Source organism: Hyla sarda, chromosome 12, assembly GCF_029499605.1.
Source record: "Hyla sarda isolate aHylSar1 chromosome 12, aHylSar1.hap1, whole genome shotgun sequence".
NCBI classification, from domain to species: domain Eukaryota; kingdom Metazoa; phylum Chordata; class Amphibia; order Anura; family Hylidae; genus Hyla; species Hyla sarda.
In genome coordinates this window covers 67,620,974-67,633,887 of record NC_079200.1, presented here as the reverse complement: position 1 = coordinate 67,633,887, position 12,914 = coordinate 67,620,974, and the positions used below count along the sequence as shown (strand labels likewise).

Here is a 12,914-nt window from a genome sequence, read left to right as displayed (position 1 = left end):
TGGAGGGATTTCCCTCCTTTCCTTTATTGGGGGTTCTTTATTATATCTGGGGCTGAGCAGGCGCATGTATGTTTCAGTTTATCAAATGTGTGTGGTGTTTCACAGTATTACCGCGGCTGCAAGAAGCAGCCGCGTCGCATATCTTTCATTACGGGTGCTTGGCGCTGCCGACAGTATCTCGCCCGCTCCTTCCCTTCCCCCCACCATTAGGGACCGGGCTGCATATCTTTCATTACGGGCGCTCAACGCCGTTCTTTCGTTTTGGCACCGCGACTGCCGACATTGTCTCGCCCGCTCCCTCCCTTCCCCCGCTGGCACATATGCGTTCACATATGCGCTCGGGGCCGGGAGCAGGCGCCATTTGGGACCGGCCTGTATATTACTTCGGCGGCCCGGTTGGCTCCGCCCACCCAGGGCCGCCGAAGCCTGCATAAGGGCGCGAACTGCACCCCAATCAGCGCTCTGCGCGCTCATAGGGGGTTATTGCAGGGCCAATCACAGAGCCCTTGTGTTTAGCAGCCCCCACTTCTTCATCAGCCGCAGTTCTCAATGGGCAAAAATGCTACTCACAGCAGCTGCCTAAGGGACAGAATTGGGAGAGACTGTTCCTTTTTACTGTGGTCCATGCCCAGAACTGTTCCTCTCTCCCAACAGATAACTAGCCCTTAGTTACTTATTACACTTGTAAAGCTGTAACTCAAAAGTTTCTGGTTCTACTGAACCCTCTTGTTCTGCCTGCACCACTGCTCCCACCGACCCCCCTGCTATTTCTATCCCGAATGCTCTTCCAGACCCGGTGGGTTCGGCCGCCCCTCCAGCCTGGGTTTCTTCCCTCTCCCAGTCTATATCCGACTATATCCGTCTATGTGGTGACTACCTTGGAGAGGTCCTCCCTACTCCGGCCCGGCAGGCATGTGCGCTCCCCTCACAAGCATCACCCCGTTACTCCAGCTTGTAGCAAGCGTCACTTCCCTAGAGGCCGCTCCCATGGTCGCCGTTCTGGCTCTCCAGACCCGCGTGCCAGGTCAGTCTCTCTCTCTTCCAGGGCCGCCTCACACATTCCCATTCACCTGGAGAATGTGTGGATGAAGTTTCCGCTTGGGACTCTGGTTCACCAGCAGACAAGAAGAGGACCGCACGGATATGTCGGACATGGTGCACTCATTGGTTTCAGCCATAAGAGACACCTTCCATCTAGAGGACCCAGGAACTTCGGACGTGGCTCCAGAAGTTTCCTTTCATCATGCCCAACCACCAGGGCTGCCTCACCTCGTTCCCATTCACCCGAAGAACTTGTGGATGAGGTTTCTGATTCGGCCTCCGACTCAGAGGACCGCACGGATATGCCTGATGTGGTGTACTCATTGGTTTCGGCCATAAGAGACACCTTCCAGCTAAAGGACCCAGGAACTTCGGACGTGGCTCCAGAAGTCTCCTTTTTTCATGCCTGACCGGCACCCTAGACCTTCAGCTCTCACGCTGAACTTTACGCCCTGCTGGTATCCGCCTGGAGGCACCCTGACAAGAAGTTTCAAGAAACAAAGAAGGTTCAACCGCCGTATCCCTTCGCCAAGGACCTCATTGCTTGGTGGACCTCCTCTCCAACTGTGGGTCTGCTGGTCTCCCGCCTCTCTAAGGCGCCTACCTGGCCGTTGGCTGATGCGGCTGCTTTCAAGGATCCAGCAGACATGAAGGTGGAGACTTTGGCAAACTTTGCCTTTGAGACAGCAGGATCTTCCTGCTTTTGCTTCGGCCTGAGTGTCAAGGGCCCTTTCAGTATGGTCTCCCATCTCCGCCAGGGTAGTCTTCAAGATCCCTCTGGAGGATTTATTTAATCTAGCTCTCCGATGCTCCGCAGCTGGAGATTTTCTGTGTTCTGCTTCCATGCGCAGCCACTGTGCTGCCTTTGCCACAAGCTACCTGGTAGCCACCGTCCCTCCATGTGGCTTAAAGCCTGGAATGTGGACGCCGCCTTCAGGAAGTGAGGCGACGGGCGGAAAAGAGTTATTTATTACCTCTGGATAAGGCTCACAGAACTGCTTTCCGTCGTAAGTCCTCCTTCGGGTTCTGCGGACCTTTGGTGCCACCAAAGGGTACCAACAAAGGTACCAATATGCAGATGTGCGACCATGCCTGTTTCTTCTACCTGAATTCACATTGTGTTTTCTATCCCCTCCCCCCTTTTTTCTTTTTTTAACATGTGTCTGCACTCTGCCCCACCCCCTCAGCCCAACCCTATATAAGTAGTAGTTAGCTACACAAGGGCCTTTTCTTTCCTAGCAGCCTCCCAGTCTGAATGGGAGCGCATGGTAAGTGAGCTTTAACACCCTGTTCACACTGGTGTAGTGCTGGGCGGCGTCCGTTGCTGCCGTGGCGCCGGGTCTGTGGGGAGATGCGACCCATGGACTGGTTTGAGCGGCATTGGGGCTGCTCTGCCAGTGGGTCGTTCCCCCTGTGAGCACTGGTGTTGCGGCGGTGGTGGTCGCCGCCCAGTGCTACGCCATTTTATACTAGGGACGTTAGGGACCCACTCAAATTAGGTGGCCTTGATGTGGCGAGTGGGCTTGTACCTTTTGATCAAAATGTATACTAAGAACCTGTTAGTTTTTGAATTAGATTAGATGAAAATGCAATATGTAGATGTGCGACCATGCCTGTTTCTTCTACCTGAAAGGTACCAACAAAGGGTCCAGCCGGGCGCCTTCATGGGAAGAGGGCTCCCTCCTTCTGGACCTGTCCCTCCCGGAGGTCGGCTATCCGTTCCGGCCGTTTTGCGGCCCCATCAGGCACCAGTAGGCCTTCCTCGGTCTGAAGGGTCGCCCCCACCCGCCCTCCTTTCTCGGGTGGTTGGTCGCCTCTTACTCTTCTGGGATGCCTGGACCACGCACATTCAGGATCCAGACCCTTTTTTTTATCCAGGGAGTAATTCTCCCGGTTCCTTCAGGGGAACGTTTTCGATGTTTATTTCAACCTCTTTGTGGTCCCCAAGAAAGGCGTTTCTGTTTGCCCAATCTTGGTTCTCGAGTATCTCAGCCAGCATCTTCTGCTTTTCCATCCCGAATGGAGTCTCTGGTTCATGGGGAATTTTCGTTCCTCGGTGGACATCAAGGATGCCTGCCTCCACATCTCATTGTCCGGTCATCAGCGGTACCTCCACTTTACAGTTCCGGACGGTCATTTTCTATTGTGGCTCTCCATTTCGGGCTGACCACTTCTCCGCGGACCTTTAACTGGCGCATGTGATAGCCCTTTTACAGACATCAGTTGTTTCCGTGATTCCTTACTTGGACGAACTCCTGATCAGAGCTCCAGTCAGGGCCCAGATCCTGGAGAGTCTTAGTCTCAACCTCCAGACGTTGTCTCTCTTCGGGGCTCCAGTTCGACGCGGCCTCTGCCTGCTTTCAACTCCACCGACCAATTGGCTGACTCTCTTATCAAGAGTCCGATGACTTCGGCACCCTTCTCCAGTTTCCATTCGCTTTTGCATGGATGTCCTGGGTCGGTTAGTGGCAGCCGTGGAGGCCGTGCCATTTGCCCAGTTTCATCACCGACCTCTTCAATTGGTGATTCTCTTCCGAAGGGACAGGTCTCCATTGTCACTCGACAGTCTTGTCGGTCCCTTCTATGGTGGCTTCGTTTCCCCCCTGCTTTTTCAGGGGCGTTCCTTCCTGCCCCTCCCTGCCAGTCTGTCGGGCTGGGGAGGTGTTTTCAAGGAACGGCCGGTCTGAGGCCTTGGTCCATCGAGAAGCCCTTTTCTCCTTCAACATTTTGGGGCCTAGGGCAATCCCTTCTTTGCTTGCTTCTTGTGGAATGATCATAGAGATAGACTTATTTTGACTGTTAGATTTTAACCACATATTGTAATTTTCTATTGTTCACTCTTTTATATAGACTTTTAGGACATTTGCGAGGGGCTCTCTCTCTCCCCCTATGAATTATTTGAAAACTTTTATTATGTAAGGTTTTTATTGTTTGCGCATCTTATGGCTGGGCTAGAGACTATGTTTTCCGAATAGCCTAATTGACTGTGACCTTTGAAAAATACGTAAGACTGTCTATTTAACCTTCTGCCATTGTATGTCTGTGTAAGCACATTTGCCTGAGGAAGTGCCCGAAACGGGCAAGAAACGCGTTGCCTTTGATTTACTGATTACCACTGCTACCTGCATATGACTCTGCAACTGCGCCGAGAAAGGATCTTTTTTCTACCTTTCCTGACATTGGTTCCCATTGCCGGCTAGTGAGGCTATGACCGGACGATCCAGGCTGCGTGCATCCATACCTACGCTCATTACGGTGTTGTGCCCATAGCGCAACACCCTCTGGTAAGTGGAATACTACCCCTTCCCTTGGTTTTTAAAGTACTGCACTAGGGGCGTGTGTGTTCTTTCTTATATATTGCTTGCTTTTTGGGAAATTCCCTTCTGGGCGGAACTCAGGTTTCCGGCCATCTCAGCGCTCTTCAATCCGGGCGTCTCTGGGATGTGGTCTTTCTCAGCCGGTCCTCAGCCGTCAAAGGCGAGTGGTCCCTACATCCGGAGGGGTTTGCAGTGATCTGCAACCTCTGGGGCGCTCCAGGCGTGGACCTCTGCACGTCCCGCCACAACCAAGCCTTCCTCTCTCTTGGTCGGGCTTTGCCCTACCTTATCAGCTTATTGTTCGGGATTTCCCCTACCTTATCTGTTTCCTCCCCTTGCTCTCTTTTCGGGGTCCTGAGGAAACCCACAGCAGAGGGCGTTTCCGCCGTTCTCGTGGCCCAGACTGGCCCCGGCGGGCGTGGTACGTCGTCGTGGTCAGGCTCCTGAACTACTTACCTCTGCACCTTCCCTATCATCCAGACCTCCTATATCAGGTCTCCTGTGCCACCCCTATTTACCATCTGTGCTTTTGACGGCGTGGCGGTTGAGACAGCGGTTCTGAGGACCCGCGGTTTCTCTTCCCAAGTGGTTCGCACCATGCTGAGGGCTCACAAGCCTTCCTCTGCAAAGATTTACCACCATACCTGGCGGTCTTATTTCTGTTGGTGTGAAACTCAGCCTTTTTCTCCTGTCGTGGTTGGCTTTTAGCTCCCTTAGGGGTCAAAGGTTCAGCCGTTTCCATTCTTTTTCAATGTTGTTTGGCGTTCAATTATCATGTCCGAACCTAGTTCAGGGAGTGGCACAAGCTGCCCCTCCTTATCAGTCCCCTTCTTTCCCTTGGGACTTACACTTGGTCTTAGGTGCACTGCAAGGCACCCCTTTTGACCCTCTCAGGGACATTTCTCTTCGCCTCCTTCCCCGGAAGGTGGCGTTCCTTATTGCTCTTACCTCTGTTAGGAGGGTGTCAGAGCTGGTAGCTCTCTCCTGCCGTTCACCCTTCCTGGAGGTATACCAGGGCAAATTTTTCCGTCCATGTCCATCCTTCTTACCTGAGATGGTTTTTGACTTTTTCATCTCAATGAGAACATCGTCCTACCGTCCTTTTGTCCGTCCCCTTCTCATCCCTGGAAGCTTTTGTTCCACAACCTGGTTGTGGTGAGGGCTGTTCGGACTTATCTCTCAATCACTCTTTCCTTTCGGCAGTGTGACCCCCTTTTTTGTTTTTTCCGGAAGGGCTTTGCACAGGACAACCTGCTTCTACGACCACCATTTTTCGGTGGATCCGGTCTGCTATTTTGGGAGCTTACCGCTGCAAGGGGAAGATCCCACCCTTGAGGGGTTTGGCTCATTCCACCTGTTTTTCGCGGCATCCTGGGCCCTCCGCTACGTGGCTTTGACCATGCAGTTCTGTAAGGCGTTTGCGTGGTTGTCTTTGTACCCTTTCTCAAGGTCCTAACAGATTCATACCTTCGCATCAGTTGATGCTACTCTGGGCTGTAAGATGTTGCAGACGGCGGTGGTCCAACCGTCCACCTGTCTGATTCCTTACCCACCCAAGGGACGGCTTTGGTACGTCCCATGGTCTGTGTCCCCCAATGGAGCCGATAGAGAAAAGGAGATTTTTTATGCTTACCGTAAAATCTCTTTCTCGAAGGATCCATTGGGGGACACAGCTCCCACTCTTTTTTCTGGTGTTCCTATTTCAGTTATCTGTCCGAAGGTGTGTTCAGTTGCCTTTTCTTCTGATTGCTCGGACAGTTTGTGGTTTTCTCTTGACCTGTTGGTCTTCTCCTATTGCTCTGGGACTAAAACTGATTACCACAGGTGCCTGTGGGCGGGTATACCCTGCTGGGAGGAGCCGTCTTTTCTTGTTGCCATAGTGTCAAGCCTCCTAGTGACAGCAGCATACACCCATGGTCTGTGTCCCCCAATGGATCCTTCGAGAAAGAGATTTTATAGTAAGCATAAAAAATCTCCTTATTGTGTGCATTTATATTTTCAATGTTGTCATACTTATTTATGCCCTTAAGATGGCAGTACAGTTTTTCTTATCACACTTAGTATGCCTTTTCACCCTTCTGCCTCTAGATGGCACTGGGTAGATTTATAAAGAAGTAGATAAATGTTATAGCATATATATGTAAAGCATTATTGTATAATGGTATGATTTTTCTCCTTCAGGGGCCCTCCTGCAGATTGAGAGCTCCATTGATGCCATAACACTTCCAGCCAATGGAAATGGTGTTACCAAGGAAGGGAGGTAGGTGGTGATCCTAGAGTTTTGTAGACATTTGTATGGCTAGTAATCCAGAATATGTGATAACATGGCAACTATATCATCTCATGGTGATGCAAAATTAATGCCCTAGTCACGTCACATTTTCAGAATATGTTGCCATTATACATCAGGATACTGGCATAAAGGTATTGCACCCTGTTCCATGGTGTACCAATGGAACAACCTGAGTGCTGTAGAAAAAGGAAAACAGCTTGAACGTCATCACTAGTAAACTACATTTGGTCTGTTAAAGTCAATAAGCATGTTGTGGGAAAGCTGTGGCATACATTGAAATACTTTTTGAGAATATCTTAATGCGTTGTGAATTGGGCCTTAAAGGGGTTATCCAAGACTAGAAAAATAAAGCTAATTTCTTCTAAAAACAGCACCACACCTGTCCCAAGGTTGTGATAATATTTTTAAAAGAAATCAGCTGGGGTTTTTTTTTTTTTTAAATTGGATATGTTTTGATTAAATTTCCATCAGAAAAGTATAGAAAGTTTCTTAGCTTTTTTGCCGTTTATACACATAATAGACCTCAACTCAATGCCTTACTCCCACCCAAGATGACCCCCCCCCCCATCAATCAGCAAGAATCCAATATTAAAATGATACAGTTGTATCTTTGTAAAGTGGAAGTATAGTACCAACAGATGTAAAAAAAAGAAGCAGGAAAGTGGCCTACTCACATGAAGGTTTAGAATAGCTGGACATAATTATATAGGAAGAGACCTGTTATATTAGGCCCTTCAAAACTCTCTCGGTCTTGTTTTACTTTGCGAAAGCACTTTGTTCCTTATGGGCTTTGTTTTTCTTATCCTGGATGACCCCTTTAAAAATAAAATGCTATGATGTCTATGATGTCCAACTTCCTTGATGTAATGTAGCCATTCCATGCAAGAATCCAAGGTATGGAAGAGAAAATCTCCCAGAAATGTGGTGCAGTCAGCTGCGCTCTCTTCTTGGTGTAAACGGGCTAATAGAAATAACCAGCAGGGAGCGGACCTGTAAAAATAAACCATTTATTTTACTTGAGCATGCAAATGGAACAACGCGTTTCGAGGGGTGGGACCCCCTCTTCGTCAGGAGAACCTTAGCATCACCGGACAGCGCCTGAAGATGTCCCCGTTGAGCTAGACTGTGGTCTGCACGGTTTCCGCTGCTGTCGGTCTCCTATCACAGGTCTGTCGCGTGCAGGGCTGGAGTTTTCCCCTACCTCCCTGCTGGTGTGGGACAGGGTCCTTGCAGGTACTAGGGACAGATGCCAGACATTTGTCTGCTTAGTCTCCTACACTACTAGGTCACCCATCAGATTGGCCGCACTCCAGTACCCCACTTTCTGTGGGGGGATTCGAAGGAGTGAACCTGCACATTCAAGGATCCTATGCCAGTCATCCAGATGGTGGTCTGTATGGTTTCCTACTGTGTCGGGTCGCCTACCATACATCCCGCACTGTGGCGGAAGTTCAGTAGCTCACTGCCAAGGTGAGGTTCCGAATATGTGAGCCCAGGTCGTTCCATGGGCCCTATACCATGCACCACTGTGGTTCGCAGGGTTCTCTACACTACCAGGTCCCTTTCCACATGCCTGCTGCTCTCACGGCTGACTGCTGGTAACCCAGTTTCAGTGTGTGGTTCTGAATGCTGTTGCCGGAGGGTTCCCGGGGTTGCTGCGTTCTCCCAGGACTTTGACCCGTCGCCGCAAAGCTTCGTTCCTTGTTCCTACAGTACCTTTCGTACTTGGCTATCTCCTTCTGCAGGAGGTACGGGGATCAGGAAGGTCAGCACGGTCAGTACCTGAGTTTCCTCTCACCACCCTTTGTTTTCCCCTCCACTGGGGGGACTGTTTCACTGCCGACATGGAGTCATCTCCCTCTTTCCCCCTATATAGGTGGGATACCTGGCTGGGCCCGTGTTTTGCTGAGAGCATTTAGAAGAGCTTTGTACCGACTATGCCTGTGTGCTTACTGCCCACTATGGCAGCCTGGCTTTCCCCCTGTTTCTTGGTTCTCGCCTGCTGCTCATGCAGCCATGGCACTCTCCTCTCTTGGTGGAGTTTATGCAATCATGAAGGGCTCAACATCAGCAAGTCTAGAAACCGTCTGTTGTTTTGGGCCATGTCATTGCTCTCCTTCCCTTTGACAGTGTCAGTTGCTCTACACTGACACAACAGTCTTCTGGAGTAACCTTCACGTAGTCAGATCCTGTGTTCCAACTGGGTTCCCTTTGTTTCCCTCTCTGTACCCGGAATACTCTGGGCCGCTCGGACCACTTGGTTTCAAGGCTGGTTTTCCGTGCCCATTCCCTCTTTGCTGGCTTGTGCGAGTACTGGGGAGTCTCCTTGTATTGGTCAACCTCCTAGGCTGCTGTGGCTGGCCTTATCTAGGTTGGGCATTCTGGTTCTAAGGGCCTTAATGATGGTTGTGGTCTCGGGCATGGTAGCACTCCTGCCCAGATTTCTCCACGATCCCATTTGTGGGGTGGTCGTTCTGTACCGCACCTTTTTCATGGCCAGACATAGACGTATGTCTCCAAGAGCGCTTTGCAGTGGCTGGGTTTGCTCACCCTACAGGTGTAAGTCTTCTTGGAGACTCTGGAACCTCCGTTCCCATGTCGGCCACTCTGGTATTCCGAGATGCTTGCTCCTTCTCAAAGCGCTCCGTTCCTTTTTTGGCCGTTTGTTACCTTCCGTCTCCTCCTTCGGGGTCCATGTATTCCTGGGAGGGAGGGCGTTCCGGTCTGCCAGATTACGCCAGTCAGGCCAATTTGCCATCTACGTGGACGTGCTTTCCTCGCTGTTCTTTATCTCTGTTCTGGCAGTGTATCAGACTCTTCTCCTACTGCTTTGTGACACAACTGATTACCTCACTTCCAGTGGGCGGGTATATCCTGCCAGGGAGGAGCAGACTTTTTTTTCCCTAGTGTCAGCGCCTCCTAGTGGCAAGAGCATATACCCAATAGTATTGGTGTCCCCCAATGAAGGCTAGGAGAAAGAGAGAGATTTTACGGTGAGAACAAAAAAAAAAATCTCCTTTTAACAACTTGGCAGAAGAGGATGGCCTAGGGATTAACCCCTTAAGGACCAAGCCCATTTTCACCTCAAGGACCAGAGCGTTTTTTTTTTTTTTTGCAAATCTGACCCCTGTCACTTTTTAAGTATTAATAACTCTGGAATGCTTTTTACTTTTCATTCTGATTTTGAGATAGTTTTTTCGTGACATATTCTACTTTAACTTAGTGGTAAACTTTCGGCGTTACTTGCATTCTTTCTCGGTGAAAAATCCGAAAATTTGATGAAAAATTAGAAAATGTAGCATTTTTTTTAACTTTGGAATTTCTGCTTATAAGCAAATTAGACATATCAAATAAATAATATATTGATTCACATATACAATATGTCTACTTTATGTTGGCATCATAAAGTTGACATGTTTTTACTTTTGGAAGACATCAGAGGGCTTCAAAGTTCAGCAGCAATTTTCCACAAAATTTTCAAAATTGAAATTTTTCAGGGAGCAGTTCAGTTTTGAAGGGGATTTGAGGGGTCTTCATATTAGAAATACCCCATAAATGACCCCGTTATAAAAACTGTACCCCCCAAAGTGTTCAAAATGACATTCAGAAAGTGTGTTAACCCTTTAGGTGTTTCACAGGAATAGCAGCAAGGTGAAGGAGAAAATTCAAAATCTTCATTTTTTACACTCTCATGTTCTTGTAGTTTTTGAAATTTTACAAGAGGTAAAAGGAGAAAAAGCCCCCCCAAAATTTGTAACCCAATTTCTCTTGAGTAAGGAAATAGCTCATATGTGGATGTCAAGTGCTCTGCGTGTGCACATGGCTCAGAAGGGAAGGAGCGACAATGGGATTTTGGAGAGTGAGTTTTTCTGAAATGGGTTTTTGGGGGCATGTTATAGCTGGGCAGTATGAGCAAAAATGTGTATCACGGTATTTTTGTAACTTTATGGCGGTTCCACGGTATATAACGGTATTCCCTCCCTCCCCTCAAATCATGTGACCTGCAAGCGCTGTTCTGCTTCTCCCCCCCCCCAATTATCAGCCGAGCGCTGCGCTGTCCCCATCGGGGAACTAATCACATGTCACCCGCAAGCGCTGCCTTCCTCGTCCTCCTGTTTGTTGCGGGCCACCGGCGCTGGAACTCTGTACTGTACGCTATATCCCTATGCCCGGGCTGCAAAAGATAAACAAAATAAACTTTAACTCTCCTCCTGTTTGTCCAGTACCAGCATCACCTGCTTCCTGGGAACAGGAACGTCACAGAACCGTCAGCCTATCACCTGCCGCAGTGATGTTCCGCCTCGGCCGGCTTCTTACATGATAGTGCGCTCAACCTATCACCGGCCGAGGCGGAACATCGCTGCGGCCGGTGATAGGCTGACGGCTCTCCAACGGGGGAAGTGAGTTAAAGTTTATTTTGTTTATTTTCTTTCAGCCTGGACATAGGGATACAGCGTACAGTATAGAGTTCCAGTGCCGGCGGCCCGCAACAAACAGGAGGACGAGGAGGGCAGCCCTTGCGGGTGATATGTGATTAGTTCCCTGATGGGGACAGCGCAGCGCTGAACTGATAAGGTGGTGGGGGGGGGGGTTTGAGGGGAAGCAGAACAGCACAAACACATATGATTAGTTTCCCGATGTGGGGACAGAGCAGCGCTGGGTTGATAATTCATTCATTCCCAAAGGGGAGGGGCCCAACCGGTATTGCGATATGGGAAAAATTCATATTGTGTAGGACAAAAATTTCGGTATTCGGTATGAACCGATATACCGCCCAGCACTGTCACATTAAGGAAGCCCCTATGGTGCCAGAAAAAAAAACACATGGCATACTATTTTGGAAACTACACCCCTCAAGGAACATAACAAGGGGTCCAGTGAGCCCGAACACCCCACAGGTGTTTGACGACTTTTCGTTAAAGACGGATGTGTAAATGAATTTTTTTTTTTTCACTAAAATGCTGGTTTTCCCCTTAATGTAACATTTTTACAAGGGGCAATAGTCCTAACAAAATGTCCCCCAAAATGTGTAACCCCATCTCTTCTGAGTATGGAAATACTCCATGTGTGCACATCAAGTGCTCTGCAGGCGCACTACAAGTTCGGAATGGAAGGAGTCACATTTGGCTTTTGGAAAGCAAATTTTGCTGAAATGGTTTTTGGGGGGGCATGTGTCATTTAGGAAGCCCCTATGGTGCAAGAACAGCAAAACACCCCACATGGCATACTATTTTGGAAACTACACCCCTCAAGGAACATAACAAGGGGTTAACACCCCACAGGTGCTTGACAAATTTCTGCTAAAGTTGGACGTGAAAATGAAAAATTTGATTTTTTTTCACTAAAATGCTGGTGTTACCCCAAATTTTACATTTTTACAAGGGGTAATAGGAGAAAAAGCTTTCCAAAATTTGTAACCCCATTTCTTCTGAGTATGGAAATACCCCATATGTGGATGTAAAGTGCTCTGCGGACAAACTACAATGCTCAGAAGAGAAGGAGCGCCATTGAGCTTTTGGAGAGAGAATTTGGTTGGAATAGAAGTCGGGGACCGTGCGCGTTTACAAAGCCCCCATAGTGCCAGAACAGTGGACCCCCCCCCCACACATGTGACCCTCACAGAATTTTGATAAGGGGTGCAGTGAGCATTTACACCCCACTGGCATTTGACAGATCTTTAGAACAGTGGGCTGTGCAAATGGAAAATAATATTTTTCATTTTCACAGACCACTTCCAAAAATCTGTCAGACACCTGTGAGGTGTAAATGCTCACTGCACCCCTTATTACATTAGGTGAGGGGTGTAGTTTCCAAAATGGGGTTACATGTGGTAGGGGAGTCAATTGTTCTGGCACTATGGGGGCTTTGTAAACACACATGGCCTTCAATTTTGGACACATTCTCTCCCCTAGAGCCCAATGGCGCTCCTTCTCTTCTGAGCATTGTAGTTTGCCCGCAGAGCACTTTACATTCACATATGGAGTATGTTCTTACTCAGAAGAGATGGGACTACAAATTTTGGGGGGCCTTTTTCCTATTCTCCCTTGTGAAAATGAAAAATGTAGGGTAACACCAGCATTTTAGTGAAAACATTTATTTCCTCATTTTCACATCCAACTTTAACGAAAATTCGTCAAACACCTGTGGTGTGTTAAGGCTCACTATACCCCTTGTCACATTCCATGAGGGGTGTAGTTTCCAAAATGGGGTCACATGTGGGTATATTGTTTTGCCGCAGAACTTCTGTTAAATCAGCCACCCCT

General features: G+C 48.8%; 1 protein-coding gene across 6 annotated transcripts in view; it reads left to right on the top strand.

The window, feature by feature from the left end:
* RTEL1 (regulator of telomere elongation helicase 1) overlaps nt 1-12,914 on the top strand; it is a 169,983-nt gene that overhangs the window by 48,090 nt on the left and 108,979 nt on the right. For all 6 annotated transcript variants that reach the window (XM_056549289.1, XM_056549286.1, XM_056549291.1 and 3 more), the window contains exon 11: nt 6,540-6,618. In XM_056549289.1, coding sequence (XP_056405264.1) covers nt 6,540-6,618 — 79 coding nt within the window. The remainder of the gene's footprint in view (nt 1-6,539; nt 6,619-12,914) is intronic.